This window comes from Siphateles boraxobius, unplaced genomic scaffold (assembly GCF_051911475.1).
Source record: "Siphateles boraxobius isolate OS27281-9 unplaced genomic scaffold, OSU_SipBor_1 19, whole genome shotgun sequence".
Taxonomy (NCBI): Eukaryota; Metazoa; Chordata; class Actinopteri; order Cypriniformes; family Leuciscidae; genus Siphateles; species Siphateles boraxobius.
The window spans coordinates 16,314,436-16,339,642 of record NW_027508799.1 but is presented as its reverse complement, the minus strand read 5'-3'; the positions used below and the strand labels follow the sequence as shown (position 1 = coordinate 16,339,642).

General features: G+C 41.5%; 1 protein-coding gene across 1 annotated transcript; it reads right to left on the bottom strand.

Annotated features, from left to right (window-relative positions):
• Positions 1-23,285, bottom strand: slc6a1l (solute carrier family 6 member 1, like). The gene is made up of 14 exons (XM_077234012.1): positions 22,923-23,285; positions 21,007-21,138; positions 19,602-19,702; positions 17,660-17,769; positions 16,700-16,832; positions 15,638-15,772; positions 14,259-14,362; positions 13,964-14,088; positions 13,650-13,762; positions 12,925-13,056; positions 11,453-11,555; positions 10,880-10,980; positions 2,264-2,431; positions 1-1,258 (listed from the first exon to the last, which is right to left on the bottom strand). The coding sequence occupies exons 1-14, from the start codon at positions 23,158-23,160 to the stop codon at positions 1,154-1,156; spliced, it is 1,800 nt and encodes a 599-aa protein (XP_077090127.1). The 5' UTR covers positions 23,161-23,285; the 3' UTR covers positions 1-1,153.
• Positions 23,286-25,207: the final 1,922 nt, after the last annotated feature.

Below are 25,207 nucleotides of genomic sequence, written 5' to 3'. Positions count from 1 at the left end.
TTCGAGGTTCACAGAAAAGCCATTTTATTATGTAAAACCTGTTTAAGGAGCAGTTTTAATAATAAATGAGATGAAAAAAAGACTTTTTCATATCAATACGTTGCAAAGAAAATTAATTTACACAACTTTTTTGAGTTAAGTTTTTCAAGATACTAGATTTTCAGTCTGTTTTGTATGATATATCATATAGGTTTCATTAGATCTTAACCTTATTCTTTTGTGAATTTTAAATTTCTTGGAGAATGACATACAATCCTCCATCTGAATCTATTTGACTAGTTTGCTAATGCTTTTCAAAGTATTATGCATGCAGCCTTTATCACCTCATATTAATTGAGGGACTAGTTGTACTGCAAAATTTGGCACACTGCAAGGCCATATAAAATGAGCTTGTAAAGGCAAAAAGTTATTAAAATGGTGAAAAATAAATGGTGGACAGTTACATAACCTAAGTTCCATAGTGTCGAACCTAACCTAAGCACGTAACATAGTGTCGGCCCAGATTCAGCCCACATCTGGTACATGTGGATTCAGTGTGTACCAGATGTGGGCCGGAATTGGCCAGGCACTATGTTGCTGTCTGGGATATACACTCTCCCTTATACATTCAATTTTGAAACTAAAATCTTAATGTTGATAAAAAAAAACTGTTAGTATACATGTGTTGTGTCAACTACCTTGTGTCAATTTAATTCTGTCATTCCAGTTCTTTCAAAAATACAAATGGACTTCCTTTTAATTTAGTTCAATACATTGTGACAAGAATAATGATACATGGCCTTCAAAATGAGCCACTATAATGTTACCATGTATGCTGAAACCAAGAGAAACAGAGCACTAAACGCATGCATTCACTCGCCAATTTGAGGTACAGTAAATACTGTGAGAAATTGTATACTACACAGGAATGCAACGGTTACGTAGCCATTCCAATGGCCTATCAACTGCCTGGATTATTTTTAGCTTTATACTGATAGTCACTGAAATTAATTTCTCCTTTCAAGACAGACTGCAGACAGAAAACAGATGAACATGTGTGTAATCCACTTCAATCTGCTGTAGATTCCTCCAACAGAAAAAAGGAGAATGGAATGGAGGAATAGTTATTTTGCCATTGATTTAATGGCCATTGTACAGGAAAGAGGAAATTATGTCAGACTGAAGCTTCATCCATACTTCCTGTCCGTGAGGATTGTTGTGTGAGATCATTGGCAGCCGAAATTGTGACCTCTCTGGGTTTGGTCATCTTATGCCAGCGCTGATAGGGAAAAACAATAACCAATGACCATTATTGTACTTTACTACAAAATAAAAGAGAGAGAGAGAGAGAGAGAGAGAGAGAGAGAGAGAGAGAGAGAGAGAGAGAGAGAGAGAGAGAGAGAGAGAGAGAGAGAGAGAGAGAGAGAGAGAGAGAGACATTTTGTAAGGATGGTAATTTAGAAAGAAGTACATTTGGAATTTTCAAATGAAGGAAGTATGCAAGTTTGGAAAAAATACATCCAGAGTTAAGTAAGTTTGTTTGCAAATTTGTTCAGGAGGAAGAATGAAAGAAGGGATGAAAGAGGTTTAGTTGAAAGGAAATTCATGTGGGAGTATATTTGGAACTTCGGAAGTTTGTTTGTTCAGAAGGAAAGTTTGAAAGGAAAGGACTTTCAAAGGTTTGACAGCAAGTTCATTCTGAAGGAAGGAAGAACAGAAGGAAGGATGTATTTTTAATTATTCAATTGTTTGCTTGGGACGATGGAAGGAAGATTTGAAGGAAGTAGGGAAAGGAGTTTATAAGAAATTGCAATTTGGAACATTTGGAAGTTCAGAACTTGTTACCCTGTTTGAAAGGAAGGAAGTTTGTGAGATCAAAATGAAGAATGCTTTGAATTCAGAAGGAAGTTGGGAAGGAAGAAGGTTTATAGGGAAGGAAGTACATTTCGAAGCCGTTGGCAAAGAGGCAACTGTGACAAAATGTGAAAATTGTTAGGCCAGAAACAAATAGTCAGAAAAATTGTTAACAAAATAAATAAAATACCTTTAGGGGTACAGCAGTTTGTCACTGGGTCAGTACCCTTAAAAGGACAACTTTGTACCTTATCAGCCCATTAAAAAGTACTGTATGTAGCCTTAAGGCACTTAATTAACTTGTATAGCTAAATAACGTACAAAGATGACCCTTTATGGGTACTGCCCAAGTGACAGGCTGTTTTACCCTAAAAGGTACAAGTTTTATAATATTTATCTAAGAGTGCACTAAATCCATCAGAGGTCTTGCCTGTCGGATGCTGCCTTTGGTAGTGAAGAACATATAGATGATATATCCGGGTATAAGAATCATGGAAGAAAGCGACATTAGCCAGCCGATGCCCTGACCCCAGGCCGGGTACACATACTTCCCTAATGTCAGAGGAGTCATTTCTATGGCACTGAATGTGAAAACACCCTACAATCAGGAAACACATAAGACAAATCAATCCTCCGTTAATTAAGGACATGAGTGTTTAACTGGATAACCAATTACTTAATTCACCATACAGTTGAATGAAAGGATAAAAGTGATTTAATTCATAGGGTGTGTTCACACTTGGCATGTTTGGTTCGATTAAAAAGAGCCATGGTCCGATTGCTCTGTCAATGTGGTTCAAGTGTGAATGCTACCATCCGAAACCTGGTGCGCACCAAACAAGTGAACCCAGACTGCTAAAAAGATGAGTCTCGGCCTGCTTTTAAAAGAACTCTGGTGCGGTTCGAATTAAATGTCAACCCAACACGAACCAAAGACAGGTCAACGAACCAAAAACAGGACGTGAAGTCACAAGATGCAACCCTAAAAAGTAGAGGTCAACTGATTATTCGGTTTGCCGATTAACAGATAACGATTACCGATTACACTTGATTACGGCACCGATAACCGATTGCTGGTGCATAATTGCTGGTGCAATCGGTTATCAGAAAATCGGTTCCCTTTCGTTGTCACTCCGAGTAACGTCGGATGACGACGAATGGGGTTTCGCTTAGAACACCTATCGACTTTGAGTATTACAAAACGAGCCAATGGCAAAGAAATGCCTTGCGTCTGCGGAATTTGCATAGCGTATCTCCGCCTTACCTTGTGGGTATAAAAGGGAGGACGCCAGCAACATGCAGATATGTTTTCGCTTCGGAGCCAAGAGTATTTCTTCACTCCACAGCCATCTCTGACTTCGCTCTACGAGACGAGCTTCTCTCTCCGGTGTTGGTGTGACGGCGATCTGCAGCGAGCTCACAGTGCCTGCTGATCTGTGCAGTGATCTGCCAGTGTGTGTGTGTCTCCCTGTGCGCTTCAACATCACAGAGTTTTTTCTCCTCTCATAAAAGAGCTCGCACGCAGCACGTCTTTTAAAAGACGGCTCGCCCGTGCATTTCTGGTTTCAGCGGACTGGTATCGGACTCTGATGGGCACGAGCGCTGTCTAGTGTGTTTGGGCTTTGATCATGCTTGAACAGCGCTCGCGGATGACTCATGTAATCTCTGGAAACGTGATCATCGCGTCATATATATGTTGAGACTCGGTGAACTCGAAAGAGTGAGAGTCCCCTCATCACCCACCCGATCTTCGGCTGGTGGCCAGGGTGACCTGAGGGTGTTGGTCTGGAACAAGGCGCCGACTCTGTGTCCACGCCCCAGCCCCCCCTCTTTAATGACGGTGCCCGCTAGCGAACTGATGATTCCACGAGTCTACCCTGGGGTGGCCTGTGTGTTTTCATTTGAAGCTACAGAGAATGATGCTGTGTCTGTAGCAGCATCACTAGGTGGGCTTGATTCTTTTGGAAATGATGACTCGTCACAGCTGCCACCTTCTGGTGTGCATACGGCTGTGCCTGAGTCTGATCCGGAGATGACGGCCATGCTTTCCCGGGACGATTGGTTTTTGGGTGAGGCCAGCCGCGTCCACGGCAAACCCCAATATCTTTCCTCCTGGACGTGCATGATGAGATCACGGGTCCTCTCGTTGGTCTCATCCGCCTTTCCTCCCCTCAGGGGCTGCTGCCCATGGGTACACTGGGGTCCCCCCGGTTGAACGCTCTGTTGCCATGCTACTGTGTCCTCAGAGTGCTTCCCGGCGCAATACTAAGCACCCGTCCAAAGCCTGTAGTTCTTTTCATCTACACTAATCTGTGGCGAAATCCTATAGTGCCACAGGACAGGCAGCCGCCTCACTGCATCCCATGACCATTCTGCTGGTCTACCTGACCCAGATGCTCATGGACATGCAGGAGGTCAGGACTGACCCGAGGCTCTTCAGTGAGCTGCGCGCCGCCACTGACCTTGCTCTCCGAGCGACGAAAGTGGCCGTACGCTCTCGGAGTCAGGTGATGTTCACCAGTCTGGGGCTGACCGGTCTGATGTGCACGATGTCGGGCGGACCCGTCTGCTCGACACCCCCATCTCCCAGGTCGGCCTCTTCGGCGGTGCGGTTGAGTGGTTCTGCCCAACAGTTCTCAACCACCCGTGAGCAAATTGAGGTTATTCTGCCCAACGGCCCCGCCGTCCGCTCAGATCCCTCAGTCTGCTCACCGCCGAAGGCGCCCTCCCACGGTTCCAACCCCGCCCGTTCACCCGGGCCTGGCTCTAGAAGACCGTAGGGGGGATGCCACAGCCCTCTCCAGCCCCGCCCCCGCTAAACGCCGGGTTAAGCGGCAATTTTGAGATGGGCTGCTCAGAGATGAGACTCAGTCCTTTCCAGGAGTTGGTAGCATGGCCACTCCTTTCCCCGGTGGAGGGCTGGGGAAGAATCCTTATTCAGAGAGAGCTGACTCTCTCGTCTCTGAGCATACAGAGTTCTCGGACGACACAGAGTGCCGCCCACAAGCCGTGCTCTCCTCGTCCCCCTCTGTCCCAGAGGCGTTTGACACGGCGTGCCGTCCACGGACCACTTCGCCCCTGTCCCCCTCGGTCGCCAGACCCCTGACAGAGCAGGCCCCTGTGGAACGCTGGTCCTTCCCTGGCCTCCTCTGTCAGGGTGCGGTTATGACCTTGCCCCCACACCGGGCCGCTATGCCGTCCACGTCTGGGCCGGTCATTCCGCTTCGCTGCACCACCGGGGGGACGTCTGTGGTTCTTGACGCCGCTAGCATAGTTGGGAGCCTGCCTAGAGCATCCCTATCTGCTCCGCGCGAACCATCGGCTCGGCTATGCGATTCAGTTCGCACGGTCTCCTCCCAGCTTCAGGGGAGTCCGCTCCACTTTGGTCGATGGCAATGCTATCATGAGAGCGGAGGTTGCTACCCTACTGGCGAAGGGTGCGATTGAGACTGTCCCTCCAGCTGAAATGAGGTCCGGGTTTACAGCCCCTAACTCATTGTCCCGGAGAAGTCTGGTGGGTTACGGCCAATCCTGGACCTACGCATCTTCACAGGCTGCCGTTCAAGATGCTCCTGGCCAAACGCATTTCTGGATGTGTGCGGCCACAGGATTGGTTTGCAGTGATCGACCTGAAGGACGCCTACTTTTATGTCTCCGTTCTCCTTCGACTCAGACCATACCTACGGTTTGCTGTCAGGGCGCGCGCATATCAGTATGCTGTTCTCCCATTCGGGCTAGCCCTGTCTCCTCGCGCCTTCACAAGGTTGTTGAGGCAGCCCTTGTTCCTCCATGGGAACACGGGGTTCGCATCCTGAACTATCTCGGTGACTGGCTGTCTGAAGCTCACTCCTGAGACCAGGTTTGCGAATACAGGGACCCAGTGCTCCGGCACCTAGCTCGTCTGGGCCTTCGGGTCAACTGGGAAAGGAGTAAACTTTGCCCCGTGCAGAGGAGCTCTTTTCTCGGTATGGACTTGGTCGCCTTATCCACTCAGCCATTGCTGACTTGCCTGAGACTATCAAGCGCAAGAGTGCGGTTCCACTGAAGTTTTTTCAGAGGCTCCTGGGGCTTATGGCATCTGCAGCCGCGGTACGCCGCTCAGATTGCTTCATATGAGACCGCTTCAGCTTTGGCTTCGCGACCGAGTCCCGAGGTGGGCATGGCAACACGGCACCCTCCGAGTACCAGTTACTCCGACCTGACGTCAGTACTCACCCCGTGGTCGAACCTCAGTTTTCTACGGGTCCGAGTGCCCCTGGAACGAGCTTCCCGGCATTTTGCTGCCTCAACAGATGCCTCCATGGGCTGGGGCGCCATGCACAATGGACATGCTTTCACACTCTCATGTTGAGCAGAAATGCTCCTGAAAAATTCAGTGAGATTTATCACACCCAGGTGTTGAGCAGAAATGCTCCTGAAGTTCAGTGAATTTCTTCACACTTAGGTGTTGAGCAAGGTTGGTCCTGAAGCTCAGTGATTCTCGCATGTAGTGTTGAGCAGTATGGCATGCCTATTGCCTACTGCTTCCGGGCGTTGCTCAGGGGTCAACACGTACTAGTCCGATTAGACAATACCGCCACAGTAGCGTACATCAACCGTCAAGGTGGTCTACGCTCGCGCCGTATGTCGCAACTCGCCCGCCACCTCCTCTTATGGAGTCAGAAGCATCTGAGGTCGCTTCTGAGCCATTTTCATTACAGGAGTCCTGAACTGTGCAGCCGACGAGCTCTCACGGCTTCAGCCCCTCCCTGGAGAATGGCGACTCCATCCCCAGTCGGTTCAGCTGATTTGGGACCAGTTCGGGGACGCACAGATAGATCTGTTTGCCTCTCACGACTCGACCCATTGCGACCCGTATTATTCCCTGACCGAGGGCACGCTCAGCACGGTTGCACTGGCGCACAGCTGGCCACGGGGCCGCAAATAGGCTTTCCCCCAGTGAGCCTTCTTGCGCAGGTTTTGCGCAAAGTCAAGGAGGTCGAGGAGCAGGTCCTTCTGGTTGCGCCCTACTGGCCCACCCGGACCTGGTTCTCCGAACTCATACTCCTCGCGACAGCACCTCCTTGGCCCATTCCTCTGAGGAAGGACCTTCTTTCTCAGGGACGGGGCACCCTGTGGCACCCTCGTCCCGATCTTTGGAGCCTCCACGTGTGGCTCCTGGGCGGGACCAGGCAGGTTTGAGTACCCTACCACCTGCGGTGGGGGCTAACTTTACTTCCGCTAGAGCGTCGTCCTCGAGACACGTCTACGCGTTGAAGTGGAACCTCTTCGTCAGCTGGTGCTCTTCTCGTTGAGAAGACCCCCGGAGATGCTCGGTCGGTGTCGTGCTTTCCTTCCTTCAAGAAGGGTTGGAGCGAAGGCTGTCTCCCTCCACCCTCAAAGACTTTGTTGCCGCTATTGCCGCACTCCATGACTTGGTAGAAGGTAAGTACTTGGGAAGCACGACCTGATCATCAGGTTCCTGAGAGGAGCAAGGTGATTGAATCCTCCTCGCCCTCCTCTCGTTCACTCTTGGGACCTCGCGGTGGTTCTAACTGCCCTGCAGAGTGCTCCCTTTGAGCCTTTGCAATCAGTGGAGCTTAAGCTCCTGTCGATGAAGACAGCACTCCTGGTTGCACTGGCCTCTATCAAGAGGGTAGGGGACCTGCATGCATTCTCCGTTGACGAAGCGTGCCTGGAGTTCGGGCCGGCTTACTTTAAGGTGATCCTGAGACCCCGGTCTGGATATGTGCCCAAGGTTCCTACCACTCCCTTCCGGGACAAGGTGGTGAACCTGCAAGCGCTGCCCTCGCAGGAGGCAGACCCAGCCTTGGCACTGCTCTGTCCAGTATGTGCTCTCCGCACCTACGTAGACAGAACGCAGTGTTTCAGGACCTCAGACCAGCTCTTGTCTGTTATGGTGGGAAGCTGAAGGGAAAGGCTCTCTCCAAGCAGAGGTTGTCTCACTGGATAGTGGACACCATTACTTTTGCATACCAGCAGCAAGGTCGACCGTGCCCCCTTGGTGTGACTGCCCACTCCACCCGGAGTGTGGCGTGCTCTTGGGCTCTAGCGCATGGCGCCTCGCTAACAAACATCTGCAGAGCTGCAGGCTGGGCGACACCTAACACATTCGCCAGATTCTACAATCTCCGAGTGGAGCCAGTGTCCTCTCATGTACTCGCTTCAACAAGCTAGTACTGGACCCGCTTAGGTGTCTTCGCTTGCTCGCCATTCCACTCCACGGACTGGATACGTGCGATATTCTCCTCAGGTGAGCTTCTCCGAAAGCCCTGAGTTCCTCCAGCACTCCTGACTTCGGCGCCAGTGTCTATTGCCTGCACGTCGGCTAGGTGCCTCCCGTGTGCATGGTCCCTCCTCTGAGCGACCCCCACATGTGTATTTCCACTGTAAGCCTCTCTGAGCATGTGTCCCCTGAGTAGGGAACGGAGACGTTACGTCTTCCTGCCACTTTCCGCTGTGCCGCGGGGATCGCCTTAGATCAGTCTCGGCTCTTCAGCGAAGAAACATATCTGCATGTTGCTGGCGTCCTCCTTTTATACCCACGAGGTAAGGCGGAGATACGCTATGCAAATTCCGCAGACCCATGGCATTTCTTTGCCATTGGCTCGTTTTGTAATACTCGGAAGTCGATAGGTGTTCTAAGCGAAACCCCATTCGTCGTCATCCGACGTAACGTCTCCGTTCCCTACTCAGGGAACGAGGGTTACATACGTAACCGAGACGTTTTCCGGGTTGCATCTTTTGCAGAAGGGCCCAATATCATTATACAGAACGAGAGCGGCCTCTAGAGGCGAAATAAAAACTAGCACTGATGCTTCGAGTAGTTTGTTTTGATATGTGAGGCAGCCCGCTGCATAAAGCGGGAGACTTCAGATGTGGATTTAAAACAGAGAACAAAACTGTATGTATACAAAACACTACAGTACGTTTTTATTTCATATTTCATTATTTGAATTAAAGTAACAGAGATTGTTTTGGCTTTACAACAGCTCTAGAATAAAGTTATTGTCTAGCTAAAGTTAGTTTTGATTGATTCACTTCTGTCGCAACGTTCATTAGTTATTAACTTAATGGCCGCTTACACGACACCGTTCTAACAGAAAACCCTTAATGTGATCCGGCCACTCGTTTGCACAAAACAGTGCCTGGTGGCTCGAGAACGCAAACCATGAAATTGGTTCCAAGGTACAAGCTTTGAAAAATTTATAATACAGAATTTTTTATCGCTTCTGCGTAGCCATGTGAACGGGAGTTATCCCGACAACGTTTCATCTGTAAAGAGGTAAAGGGAAGGGAATGAAGCCTTCACAGGGGAGAGAATAGTTGACACTTTAGGACTGCATTGTCGTCGTGTCTGGGTGCAGGTCCTTCATCAGATCCGGATACGGCCTGGATCCGGCGGACTGCGGTAAACCTCGGGATAAACAGAGACACTAATATTAGCGTAGACGCCATCCTTCTTATGATGTAACAAGTACATCAGGATTTATGGGAAGTGTTCCCGGTTCCGGCTGACCTAATCTATCCAGCCTAACATTGAATTATAGAAGTCTATAATGTGTTGTGTATGCTAGGTCAAAGAGATATGTTTTTAGTCTTTGAACTGACAGAGTGTGTCTGCTTCCCGGACAATGTTAGGAAGACTGTTCCAAAGCTTTTTGTACCGCCAGCAGTCGATTTTGATATTCTAGTAATTCAGTAAATTAAGTAATTAATTTGTTGACTAGATGCTGCATTAGTGTATAACAGCAGCATGTTTGTCATCAAGCCTAAGAGGACGCTAACATTAGTACTAATGCACACACTCAAACGGTTAAAACAATGTGACAAAAAAACACACAAGTCCAACCCAAATGTTTAATGTCATGATTGTTGGCATCTATTTGCATTTATTTATATCCTGCTGGTAGCTTTTATGCATTCGTTCTCCAGCAAAGTTGCATATTTAAAGCTAGTGACATGAGAAAGCAAATATATATGTTCATGCAGGTAACAGAAACAAATCAGAAACCTATCCAATTTCAGTTCTTCTTTATCCTTACTGTAATCCATAATTTGTTATTTTGATTAGATAATCATCAAGTGTTCTAAAATAGAAGCAAGTAAAGTGTGATATATACCTTCAATACACATGTGTATCTATTTTCAATGCTATGGCCTTTGTGTAGATATTTAAAGAGTGCCATCTTCAAGCATAACTGTTTGGATTTATATGAAATGATAACACTCTTCAATAAGAGTCCATTTGTAACCTTGAATAGGATTAATAAAAGTATTTACATTATTAATTTCAACATTTCCTAATACATTTTTACATTTTAAAGTTCTGTCTCTTAACATTAGGTAATGCACTATGAATTAACATGAATGATCAAGGTATACATAATAAATTAGTGTTATTTATTTCTTAGAAAAGTACAGTATATTTTCATGGTCCCTTACTGTTGTTTCTTATTAATTTCTATAATAAATTTCAGCACTATTTTATATGTTATGTTCATTATCCATTTAAAAAATAATTAGTTGATTAATCGGTTATCGGCATTGGTAAAATCCACTATTGGTCGACCTCTACTAAAAATGACAGAATGCTCAAGAAAACCTGTTGGTTTTCACGTCGTAGTCATAATTTTGCCCATCACAGTTCTGTACAGGCAGCAAATCTTCGTTTGTGTGGATTCCTAAAGCCGTTTTGACTCCTTTACACGTTTAATAAGCTCTTCACAAGTCGTCAGCTTCACCATGTACCATCATATGTACACACATACAGCGAGCACATTTAGCCCAGTGCACAGCACTGTTTTGGTTATATACGTTTGACAAGCAACACGTGTGTGTGTAGTTTTATATATTTCGGTGTTAATAATGATAGTGCAAACCAGGACTAAATGTCCTGTTTTTTTGGTCCGGACCAAAAGAACCAAGTGAACCGAACTACAAGTGTGAACGCATCTTTCAATTGTAACCCTGTCTAGTTTAAAGTAGTTCAACTTTGAAAACATATCAAAGATGGTGCAAGTTGCAAGTGATATAGCCTACTTACCAAACAAATTGTTGGAGTAAAGTACATCCAGCATTGTTTCCAAAAGCCACAAGGCCGATAACCAATCATGTCTTCAATATTTTTATAAAATTTCTCTGCGCCTAGAGAGAGAGAAACGAGACGAATACACACACACACACACACACACACACACACACACACACACACACACACACACACACACACACACACACACACACACACACACACAAATCTGCATGACCAACTTTAACTACATAGGAAAATATTTTAAGCGTGAAAAGCCCGTGAAAATTCACCAAATAAAGGTCAATGTATCCGCACCTTGAGCTTAAACTGTATTTAACCCAGAATATTCCTTTAACATAATTGTACGGAGGTTAGCTTGAACTGTTAATTTTTAAATATTAAATATTTTAAATATTTTACAATATTTAAATATTTTAAATATTTTACAAATATATGTCAATATATATATATATATATATATATATATATATATATATATATATATATATATATATATTGACATATATTTGTCAAACTAAAAATGTCTCAACCCTGTGTAGTCTCAGTTTTAATTAGGAGATGTACCGTAAAACCAAGAAATGGAGGTTGTCTCAAAGAAGACCAAGAACAGAAGATACATTCCACTGGCCGAGTAGTAGTCAAACAATTTGAACACGTATAAGCCGCCCTAAAAAAGAGCACACACATTACTATAAGATCATAACTTACTGTCTGATGCTGAAGAGAACAGATAGTTATAAAACACTAATAAAACGTACTCGGTTACTAACGTAACCTCGGTTCTCTCTAGAGAGGGAACGAGTACTGCGTAATATCTTACGCAATGGGGAAAACCTCTTTTCCACTAGATATTGAAGCCAAAAATTATCCTTAATTTTGAATTAATGTAAAACGCTGTGCAGCAGCATGTAGACATAGGCAAGACGGCTTGCGCGCCTATTGGCTGCCCTGCGGCAACAGCAGCAGCCTATCGAGAGAGGCTCTGCATGACGGATATCCAATGGGGGCATTTCGCACCCATTTCGTCACGTCCCACCAGAAAGGGTGTGGTCTCGGCCTATAACCATAGCTCGATTAGGCTGGTACAACTGGTTTTCATCGCCGAAGCGAACCAGAGCTGTGTATGCACGGCAAGATACACAGTACTCGTTTACTCGAACGTGTGAACATTTGTTCGAGCCCTGCACTGTGGCGGGCTGTGTTTGTGTGTAGAAATGAACACTGGGCTGTGGGCATTTTTATTACACTCATAACACCATTGGCTGTGGCCGGAATACCAGAAAATACACTGCTTATATGATTTTTCTGGGTCGCCGTGGAAACGGCATTTTTGTGCAGGCAAGCGGGCCATGGTACCGGCTTGTTTACTGCAAAATACACTGGAACTGTCGCATTTTCTTGGAACTGAACGAGCGAAAAGTTTCGGTGCAAGTCTGGCCGCGGCGAGACTAAATTTGATCTGCTGCGAGACCTGGGATCGAACACGGGTCTCCCGTGTTCGCAGCGGCGAACACACACACACACACTTGCAGAAAAGGATATAACGGCGGAAAGCGTAGCAGGTACAGCGGCTAAAAGCGGCGATGCCAGCGACTTCAGACTCAAAGGCTCGTCCCGCTGTGTGCTTTTTCTCAGACGGCGTGGCTCCTCACTCCGGATCCAGCGATGCGGTGATGCTTCGCTGAAGAGATGAAAATCAGTTGTACCAGCCTAATCGAGCTATGTTTATAGGGCGAGACCACGCCCTTTCTGGCGGGACGTGACGAAATGGGCGCGAAATGCTCCCATTGGATATCCGTCACGCAGAGCCTCTCTCGATAGGCTGCTGCTGTTGCCGCAGGGCAGCCAATAGGCGCGCAAGCCGTCTTGCCTATGTCTGCATGCTGCTGCACAGCGTTTTACATTAATTCAAAATTAAGGATAATTTTTGGCTTCAATATCGTGTGGAAAAGAGGTTTTCCCCATAGCGTAAGATATTACGCAGTACGAGAGATACTCTCGTAAGAGAACAGAAGTTTTCAGGCAGTCATCTTTACCTGGGTGACGTTGGAGAAGCCGATGATGAAGGATATAATGCAGACAATGAGGATGAAGACTTTCTTTCTCTTCCTCAGTACTGTGGGATATTCGTCCATTAGAGCGGTTATGAAGCCTTCCACTGTACAAAACTGTAACAGGCAAGTGTGCATGTACACATTACGTAATACACTCACGTCATGCACTGAAACAGTGCTTTCATGATGGTTGACAGTTGATTATAAGACACTTTTATAAAAACGTATTGGAAAATATGTTTGGGCAATTCCACTTCACACATCAACATAACATTAAATTACTAGCATTTTTTTAGTAGTTAGTTATTTTAGAACTAGGAAATAGAAACATGTAGTCTGAATTTAGACCTTACAGACTGAATTTCTGCAGCAAGGCTTTGGAGTAACTTTAAGTTATGCTTTTTGTAACTTTTTTTTTTTTTTAAGTAAATGAATAAGTTTAAAAATGTTGGCCAAAATAACTATCATTTAGTTATCATTTATTATATATGTATTATTATTAATTATTTTCAAGTAAGATGGAATTAAGTTTGTTTGTTAAAGCGGTGTTACAGCTGTAGTTACAGAAAGTAAACATGAAAAAAATTACTTTCTATATTTTGGGTTTTACATGTTCTCTTACAATGTAGCACAACAAAACTAAATTATTTTGATGCAACACATAGAGAGAGAGTGTGTGTGTGTGTGTGTGTGTGTGTGTGTAGTACCTGACTGTCCAATCCCAGCATCATGAGCATTGAAAAGAAGAGAATAGACCAGAGTGAAGACATGGGAAGCTGTGTGACTGCTTGCGGATATGCCAGAAATGCCAAACCAGGCCCTGAACATCATAAGTGTAAATATGAGTCTAATTTCACAATTTCAACAACAAAAAAAGCATGTCATGTTCATACCAAATCATGCCAAAAGTCATGATTACTTTTTTTCTGTAATAACTACTCTTTTCAAAGTGTGCTGAAGTATACTTTTTCATAAGGGTTTGCAATAATGGAATTTGTAAATGTATAAGAGACATAATGACCTGAAGCAGCCAGTTCTTCAATGGGTCTCTTTGTGATGTGCGACATAAAGCCCACAATGGAAAATATGACGATCCCAGCAAACATACTGGTGCAGGAGTTTATACAGCACACAATGATAGAATCTCTATAGATGGAACAACAATCAGGTCAGCTGAATCAAAAGTCAAAAAATGGTACAGCACAAACTTAAAATAGTTTCAGAGAAAAAGCAATTCTGCACATCAGATTGCATGACAAGTACGCACTACATGTACATAATGTCTGAACATCTGGACAGAGACTAGTATTTCTTACTTGTAGACATTATTGTTGTAGGAGTTGTAACTTCCCAGAGCAATGAGAGAACCTAAACCCAGACCATACGAGAAGAAGATTTGAGTGGCAGCATCCAACCACACCTGAGAAGAAATGCAAAATGAGAAATATTGATACTATCAGAACTGTCAGTGCATATTACCATCTTTGTTAGTTATATGCATTTGAAATATTATTTAGCCAACCTGAAGATTTCTGTACTTAACTACTTAAGCTATTCTTAAAGTGTAGCTTGACATGTTGCAAGATAAGAGAGAACAGAAATATTGAGGATACCATGTCTTTGAATAATAATGTCTGTAAAATACTGAAGCTTTCAATAAACTCTAAAATGGCATCCTCCGTGGACATAGAAAAGAGCAAAAGCTTGTCTGTGAAATTTATGGACAGCAACAGTTAAAGTCTCATTCATATTTTAAGGGGGGCTTAGAGTTAAAACAGTCAGTTAAAACATTTTTGTTTTGCTCACTTACTCAGAAAAATGCTTATCCTAAAGCTTCAAATATATCTCAAATATTAACATAAATGAATTCATCTAAAAATCTTTAGATGAATTAATCTAAAAATACAAAAAGGCTGATTACCTTCTTAACACCCATACTGTATAATTGTGTGCATACTATTAATAGTAAAAATAAACACATTCTCAAACACTGTATCACCTTATTATGAAGTTCAGGATATATTAGTCTAAATTAATCTAAAAGTTAATAATAAAATAACCATTATATCAGACGTGGTTATTGGCTCAGGATCTGTGTATTGAAAATTGAGTATGCACTTTTAACTTCATGTATACTTGTAGATAATATAATATTAATCAAATAAAAGGCCATTTAAGTGTAACGAGAGTATGTTTCATGGATATGTTTCTTTGCAAGTTCACTTTTGTTAAAATGTTAAGATGCTTATCACATTTTAAATCATTATATTTTAATAATCTTGTGTTGTGCTTTAAAAAAAGTTCACATATTTTGATATGTTGATGAACATAAAGCACATGCATACAAGTACTTTAACAGTGTTATCCAATATTGCATTTAACGTTTATATATTTTAAATGTACTAAATTGCAAATTTATCATTACAAATGCTACAAATATATTTTGCATAGTTGAATAGTAATGACATTATATTTCAGTTTACCATAAAAATGATGAAACATGTGAATATTTATGAATGTGAGCGTGGTCCTGTGAAATCAGCTGTCAATCCGCTGAAAAATGTGATTCCCCAGCACTTTCGAACATGAATGTTCTGAAATAATGTACATGTGTTTTAAGTTCTCCAATTCAAGATTTCATACTTTAATATATCAAATATCATTCAAAATATAAAATACATTTCTGGATTTTTACCTCAGATTTTAAAAGCTTTTTGAAGTCTGGGGTGACATAAAAGCGAACGCCATCTATTGCCCCAGGGAGAGTGACTCCACGGAAAAACAGAATAAAGAGCATGAAGTAGGGATATGTGGCTGAGAAATACACCACCTGAGGAGGACGAGAGATAAATGAAAAAAGAGAGAGAGAGTTACAGTGTGAATCATTTTAAAGTAGGTGTAGAGTACAACATTATTAACTTGTTAGTGTAATGCTTTTTTCTGGCTTCTGTTTGATGATTGGTAGGAACACGTTTTTGCTGTGTAGGATAATGATTGTCCTTAATTAGTGATGTCCATCAAGGTTATAGACTGCCAGAAAATGTATTTCTTCTTCCCCAGAGCAGGGATCACATTAAAATTCAATTATCTTCAGAGAAAGGGCAGATAAAGAGAGACATTTTCCCTTCTTTTCAAAAAAATAAATAAATACATAATTTGGCTTACAATTTAATATTAAGACATGTCCGTTGGCTACTCATCATAGTGCTTAAACTGTGCAATTTCTGCAACACTTATGTCAAAAAATGGACTTGGACAACAAGAATGTATAATATGCTAAATAAATACATTGTGTATATCTAGAAAGTAATGAGATCGAACTGAGCTTCCACAGTTGAGTTTCCTGTTTCTTTTTCCTGAGGGGAAAAAAACTTTCTGAAGAGATCGCAAAACTGTGCTCAGATTTGCTAAAGTCTTTTGAGCAATTTCAAGTTAAAGATCTGAACTCAAAGATTTCTCATTAAATACTTACAAAAAAAAAAAAATAGTGCTCCTATGGATTTGTAGAAAAAAAGAAAAAAAAACAATTACATAAAACATGATTTATAACTTCATGAAGTCTACTGGGCTTTGAAAAATCAACTTCTGATAAATAAAGCTTGCCCTGAAATGGAAAAACAAGAAGAAACCAAAAGCAAGCATGTGAATAAATGAGATAAAAGAGAAGGCAAGTATGCACAAAGGGGATGAGGATAGGTAAGATGTAGGAAATACAACATTCTAGGTTGCTGTATGAGGAAAAGAAAGAATATCACACCTTCCCCGTCCACTCCACTCCTTTCCAGATTGAGAAATAAACAAGAATCCAAGACAACGCCAACGTTCCAACCAACGGCCAGCGCAATTCCCCTGGTTCCTCCAAACCATTTGTTAACTGATGCATGTTCCTCCTATAGAGTTAACAAATATCTGTTAGTCAGGCATTAAACATGATTATTCTTTTGTTGGTCAATGTTTTGAACGGGAACGAAAGAAATAGTTAAAGAAACAGTATAAACAACGCTATCTCAAGACCAATTCGTACAAATTCGTACAAGTGAGTACGAGGTGGCTAATTCATACGAATTCGTACGACCTCACACGTACAAATTCGTACGATTTGTCTAAACCCCAGTGATGGGTAGGTTTAGGGGCGGGGTCAGGGGTTGGTCATTCGTACGAATTCCTACCAATTGGACAACTCATAAAATATGTACGATTTTGCAAAAATCATACGAATTCGTACGAGTGAGGTCATATGAATTCATTCAAATTAGCCACCTCATAAAATGCGTACGAATTGTCGTGAGATTGGGTTGGTAACACATTTGCACACTCAAACATACACGTCAGGGTTTAATATCAATGATTCCAAACTTGATTTAAATCTTGTGCATGACATAACCGATCATATTTGTGTCAAGGCCTCCTTGCAAAAGACCAATTTTGAGATTATGAGTGCTGTGGTCAAGACTTATACATAATGTAGAAAAGGGCAGTGTGAACATTATTCCAACTATTGATAACAAGACAAGAAAATTATTCTCGAAGGAATTAGAAAAAGTCAGATACGAAATCTCACACACCCAAGCACACGTGCTAACCACTAAGCACAGCTCAGACAGGAAAATACCTATTTGAACAGTGCAACAAGATTTTAACTTACACTACAACTGTATTTATTTTATTTATTTTTTAGTAACACCAAAGTGTTAAAATCACAATTGTGTTGACTCACTCCCAGAACTCAGTGACGGCACTGGTCAGGTTGGTGGTGTCCATCAAACTGTAGTTGGAAAAGCAGCGATCAGTGTTCCAAGGGTGATCACACGTTTGCCATGGTAACTCCTAGGGAGAGAGCGAGTATTAAAATGGGTGAAGATTTGGAATACCCTTGTGAAAGGAAAGTGTGCTTCATAGTTGTCACATGAATGTACTATTATGTTCCTGTGTTTTGCCTGAGTTTGCAGTTATCGTCAGTTTCCCTGGTTGTTAATTAGTTCCTGCACCTGTTTTGTTCACACTTGTAGTGTGCTTCAATAATTAAAATAATATTTTACAGACTGTACTTGCAGATAATATAATATGAATGAAATAAAAGACCACTTAATTTAAGCAGTATATTTAACGAGAGTAAACTTTCATGTCTATGTTTCTTAACATATGTACGCACATTTTTAAAATGTGCACTTTGTAATAATGTCAAACTAAAAGTTTATCATAAATGTTTGTCAGTACATTTGATATCACACTTTAACCATATTTCAAAGATAACAGATATAATTATGAAATTACATATAAAATTTTTTACTTATCCTACTTAAGTGGTTCAGCTATTTGCATTTGATACAAAACCTCAATTAAATGATAATTAAATATCCATTTAGTTGCAATTAACATGCAAATAAGTGTATGAAAATATTGCATTGAGTTTGCACTTAAGTATATTATTTTAAAGTAGCCTATATTATTTGCGTTATAAGATAATAATCTTTTGAAGAATATGCTAAGTAAGTGTTCTTCTTTGAAGTTGTTTTTTATTTGGTAACTATGCGGTTGCTATGGTTTAAGGTGGGTACCATGGCGTTGATATGCTTAGTAGTTTATAATCGTCACATGCCATTTTGGTAATTTAGGAGTTCTTGGTTGTTGCTAGATGAAATGTGTTCTGACGGTTACGGTCCCTCCTCCAATGTAAGCCTACAAGATTTTTTCCCACTCCATTTTTGTCCTCCAGACAAATGTTTTAAAAAGTATTTGTTCAAATATATATATGGAAAATAAAAAGCATTAAAAAAATAACAGCACAATGCATTCATAATACAAAGGCCTTTTTTTTGTTTCAGATTCCCTCTGCACTGCTTTAGAGACAAGCTCTTATTCCCATGGCAGAAACTGCACTTCGATTTCCACAAAACAGAGGCAGTTATTATTTCTGTGGAGCCTTTAAAACACTCTCTAGAGCAAAGACAGATCCACAGAAAGCTTAAGGGGTCAAGGAGGCGGAGAGAGAGAAAAGGAAGGAAGAGAGAACTTGAAAGAAGGAACAATTCTGAGAAGACTTTCAAGAAATTCCAGGCAAGTGTAGCTGAATTCACTGGAGCAGATAAAGACACGGATGGTAGGAATTAACACCACAAAACCTATTTGACCAATGAATACAATTAAAAAAAAAATCATTGTGATACCTTAACATATTTTCATTAAGTAATCAAATGATTATTTAGAGGTCAAAGGATAAAATACAACAAACAAAACCCCCACTTTATTATGCAAAAAGTTGATGAGCCATTTTTAAGTTATAGTTGACAAAATACAGTCAGTCATTCTGTAAACACCACTCAAAATTTAATATGGCGGATATTCATAATACAACCCCAAATTTGTAAAATTCAATAAAATATTTGTCTCTGAAAATAAAAGAGTTTTTTACTGACCAACTTAAGTGTATTTTGTAAACAAATTTTGATTTTAATTTTGATTTTGAGAGAGAGAGAGAGAGAGAGAGAGCGATAGAGAGAGAGAGAGAGAGAGAGAGAGAGAGAGAGAGAGAGAGAGAGAGAGAGAGAGAGGGGAAAGAGAGTAGGCATTCTACCTCTCTCTCTCTCTCTCTCTCTCTCTCTCTCTCTCTCTCTCTCTCTCTCTCATTGGTGACTTTACTCTTTTTGATAGACACTCACTGCTTTGAAAGAGCTGAAGAGGTAGTAGAGAGCCCAGGCAATGATGATGATGTAATAGATGTTGAGCCAGAAGGACAGAACCACAGCAGCCAGACCCACACCTGACACAAGGGGAGCTTATGAGTGAAATCTCAGGTGATGAAGCACAATAACCAAACAATAAAAGAAAAGTTTATGCCAAGACACATATATTGTAGAAGGCTTGCAGGATAAACACAGTGAATGAATGTTGCATGTGACTTTCGGAGAACCACCAAGACACAACTGAAAATAGTAGCCACTATCTTTAAATTAAATATCACTGTTTGCAGAAATAGTAAGATTAGTATGCTATTTGAAATTTAGCCAGTGGCTGTTTCTCAATATGCGTCCTCAAGTGATCTTGTGTCCTTGTGTTCTCGTACCATTGATGTTCAATTCCAATGCTGGAGAATGCAAGAACAGAGGATACGTGGAAGTACCCGGATGTATTCTTGATATCAAAGATGCATTGAGTGCAGACTTGAGAGAATCAAACCTTTAGAAATCCCACAAGTTCTTTCGTTCCTAAAATTGACAACAGAAAGGTCCTATGCAATCTGCTAGCAATCACATAATTTACCACATGACAAAAGCTGATTGGTCTTTGCAGATTCTGCAGCCAATGAGCTTGCTTTTTCAACATTTATATAGTCTGGTTCAGTGTTTGCTGTAAGCTGGTCCTACAGTGCGTTATCAGATATCCTCTGTGAATCCTCTACCCCCCCCCAGCTCCACCTGCCTAGATCTGCTTCAGGATTTGTATATGCCAATTCATGTGCAGCAGCATATCTTTAATGTACATTTCAGCTTGTCTGTGTATCATTGGCACTCTCAAGTCCATACCTGCTCAGCAACAGCATGCTCATCAGATATAGTCGCCAATACCAAATACATTTACATTGTCATATCCATTAACATGCTAAAAATATTGTGAGAGTGAATTCTCCAAAACACGCTTGAAACTTTTGACCAATCACAGTTGGTCCATTCGATTCAGAACTAAAGAGGGCTTTACAGGGAAGAGAGGAGCTACAATAATGAAAAATATGTAAAAATAAATAAAATAAAAAATGTAATTAAATTAATGCATGATGATCTATTCTAGTAGAAACAACATCAAGATTATCTGCAGTTCATAATAGGTCCTTACTGCGCTGTTAGAGTCACCAAATAGTACTACAAAACTATTGAAAAACTCAAAAAAGTTTCAAACACACCCCATCTGCCATTGGATGAAAAAACAAGTAGTTCCACCACTAGACATTGGTTTTATGTATAACAAATTCTGTCTGCTAAAACAGATTGTAATTTGATGACAGTACAAAACATTCAGTGAGGCAATGGTACTCCCCAAATAGCTAATGTGTATGTAAATATTTCTCACCTTTCATCATGGGTATTAATTTCCATACTCCCAGCCCCCCTACTGATGTGTACTGTCCTAATGCCGTCTCTAGCAGAAACAGCGGGATACCAGCAAACACCAGAGTAGTGAAGTATGGGATAAGAAAAGCTCCTAAAGACAAAGTAATACAAAATTCACTTGTAAAGGTTTTTAGATTTCAGACTTGACTTCTGTGTAAAACATCTGCATTAAGATCCAAGCAAACTTTGATATGGTCTCACACCACCTCTTCAATTGAATTCTGAGATTGCTCAAATTAGACATGTGAACAGTCTGTCAGAGTCACTTTAAGGAGAGCCTCCAAGGTTAGCAAAGCGCAATGATGCGGTACACAGGGTGGGGAGAGACAAGAGGACATTTTTTAATGGAAGTGGATGGAGGAGATGTCTCAGTATGCTAAAAAAAGCTGCTTTTGAGAGGAAGCAGCTTATCACTTAATAAATCGACAGTCTGTCTGTTAGTCTTCAACATGTTTGCCATTAAACATTAATTTTGGCTTAATCTATGTTTTCCCATTTAAAACACACCGCCTAGAATCCTAATCGTGCAGAACTCTTAATTACATCAAATGTGTCCTCACTAGAGTTTCCAAATGCAAAATTAGCATCTAGAAGAAAAGAAAAATAATTGGAGCATGATTCTGTGTGCCATTTGGCCAATCACCTTTTGGATAGGTGAAATGTATTTTGGTGTTTGGTACAGTAGTCACTGGATTATAACTATGTGGCGATCAGGACGAGGCCGAGGGACATGAGAGAACGGAGCGAGGCCGGTGGTGCGAGTTTTAATGAGCAACACCTGTGAGACACACCGGTCTCGCATCTCTCACGGAGGAGCGGAAGCATAAAGGAGGAGCGACGACACTGATGATCGAGAGAGGAACAGGCCTGTGTCTTGGTTTGTGTTTGTTTTATTTTAAATAAAGTCTTTTGTTTAATGTTCGCCGGTTCCCGCCTCCTTCTTCCCTGAACTGTGTTACAATCCTCTACAGTAGAAACTTGTGAAATCATTTCACTTGAAGTGGCTGGTTGTCTTGCTGGTCAAGCTAGTTAAGAAATCTGAAAAGAACCAAGGCACACCAACATCCCATGGTACGGACCAGTACCATAAATGTAACATATGCTAGTGATCATTCCATCACAACCATTAGTGACTTTGTCTCACATCCATTGTTCAAGCCACATTGGTTAAACAATATATAACTGGCATTAATGGCATTATCACACAGGCAGTGGAATATTAACTTATGCTAATGTATCTGTTTGAAATCAAGTAAATGTCAGATTATTGCTGTAACGAATATGGCATCTGAGGACTATTCCTACTACAGAATTGTACTATATATATGCACTAAAAACTATAGATTGTACTGCATATTAGCTTGCTTACATTGCTCAAGAGCTTGATCTAAGTCCATGTCATACTAACAAGAAACTGTATTTATAATCAATGTTCCATGATGTTTGCGAATGTTTGTTGGAACTATGATTTTAGGAAACACATTTAACTAACAATGGAACTTGCGACCGTAGTCGGTATGCTTTTGGGAAACACACCGCTGGTCTTTTCCGTGGTAAAAACTGGGTTGATATTCTACAATCTAAAATTGCACATGCCCATCTAGCTTCTCCAAACTGTTTCTTGTTCAAAGGAACAACATTTCTTGGTCCTGGCACAATATTCTTGTCAAACTAAGTCCTATTCCTATCCCATACCTAAACTAACCATTAACTCCACCTAAAATCAGAGGCAAATGTTTGATTAAATGGCAAAAATGTTATTCAAACCCCAACCCCAGCCCTAAACCTACTCCAAAAACTTGGAAAGCGTATTTATCCAACCAGGCATATCTTCTCAGTAGCTAAACAGTAATAGCTTTTTCAGTCTTCTCTTACCTCCACCATTCTTTCCACAAAGATATGGGAACCTCCACACATTTCCAAGCCCAATGGCATATCCAACGCAGGACAGCAGAAAGTCAAATTTTCCCTTCCACGCTCCTCTGTCTGGTACTTTATTCTCCTTCTCCTCTTCTACAGGAACACTGTTGTGGAGAAGGTCCTCAAACGGGATAGCCTGCTTCAGGTCTGAGGGTGAGTTGAGGTCCACCGTGCTCTGGCCAGTCTTCCCCATCACAGGAACACCGTCACACCACAGTCAGATAATAATCCACCTCAGTCCAGTAGTGTATAGAGTTGTCAAGTGCAGGACTTCTGACTGTGAATGTTTGCTCATTCAAATACAACACCTTGAATATGATTTCTGGGAAAAATTATGTCACAGTGTAAAAAAGCAAAGATTTAAAAAAAATATTTAACGCTAATATTTTGCTCTAAATACTACATTTAGAATTTTACTGTGAAATTAATGCAGGATAGATATTTGTTTCTGCAGCAAACCATTGATCAGAACTGGAAGTGGTAATGTTGTACACAATTATAGTATAGAATTTGGTAAACAACTGGGGTTCTAACATAGTTATGTTATCCCATTATTAATGTGTAAATATACAGTATGAGGTAATTGCAATGTAGACATGGATAATCATTGTGATTCCACAACACAATGGTGCTACATCAATCATCATGTCCTGCTATACTTCACTTTGATGACAGTTGTCAAAAATTACTATTGTAAAAGTATGAGAAATATTTTTCATAAATACTATTGTAATGTACTGTACAATGTTATAGTGTAGAAAATGTATGTATGTTTTTATGTAAACAATAAAATAAAGGCTCATTATTTTGTACAAGGATTACATAGGCCCTGTCCCAAAGGCACCCTAAATACTTCTGGTCTTCCTACGAGTCCGCACTTGTGTGACGTAATGCTGCTTTGACTGTCGGGAAGAAGTCTGCTGCGGAGCTCGCTTCAAACCTCAGAAGTCAAACCCTACGGTTTCATGGACTTAATGGACACGTGCACGCGGCAGCCGTTTTAAGTCCACAAGACTGAAAGTTCATATAAAGTATGTCACTTGTGACAGGGCCATAGGGGTGTATAGGTTAATATTTACAATGTCTTGTACTGGCAACTAATGCTTTGTGATCAATATACAGTAAGATACAGTAAAACGACATGTTTTTGTATGTCTGTTTGTTTTTTGCGTGTGTTTAACTTGTATAGCATCTGTATAAGTTGTCCTAGCTCTACTCAACCTTGTAATTTCATTTTAAATCCAATTAAACCACCTTCATTTTAAAGACGGGGCAGTTCAAGAGAATCATTAACTTTCCTGACAGACGTGCTGATTATCAGATTGACTTAATGAAGACACTAATTCTTGTCCATGTCCTACTGATGTGTTGAATTCATCAACTTTTATTTGTGATTAACTGCCTTGAAAGTCTCCAACCTGCATGCCAATGCATAACAAAATCACCCTCAGATTCCTCTTTGTTTTCATTTACAGAACAGTCATTATACATCTGGAAACAATATCATTCAACCATGGTAGTTCACAGTAAGCATTCAATGTGAATCCAGTTTGCTTCTGGCTCACAGAATATTTGAAAAATCTCCAACATTTACTCTGCATTCTTTAACGGCTTTTAAGCGGCTACAACTTTCAGAGGAAATTGAATACAGACGTATTGATCAAGGTTTGCATCAAAAGACAATAAAGTTCCCAGTTCATTCAATTTTTAATACTATAAGAGAAGGGATAAACTGTACCTCTGAGACGTCTTTATTCTGCAGTCAGGTGAGTCGAGATGCCACCAGCTAGAGGTGAACTCAAATGAATCCACAAGTGACTTAACAGATCTTAACTGTTTGACTGTGCCAACTACCCAGCACCTTCATTCACAACAGAACCAAAAGAAACTGACCCAATGTCCCGTCTAGGGCAAAAAGTTTCCCTCTCTCTCTCTCTCTCGCTCTATGTATCTGGAGGGGCCTTCTAGCCCTGGTGATCCTGTGGCTGGTATTGAGCTGCAGATAATAAACTTCGACCTGTTGTTTGATAGGATTATCGCTTTACCACACTGAGAGCCCGAGGCTACCAAATAAGAGTCGATTGCCGTGATCCAGTATTTTGTGCGTGTGTGTGCGTGTATTAATTGTGTGTCAGTGTGTGTGCTTTTGTGCGCAACGACACTTGTGCCAGTCTGGTTGCCATGGGATATCCCCTTAGAAAAGTCCTCCGTTCTAACATTGAAAGAGCTTGTAAGGATTT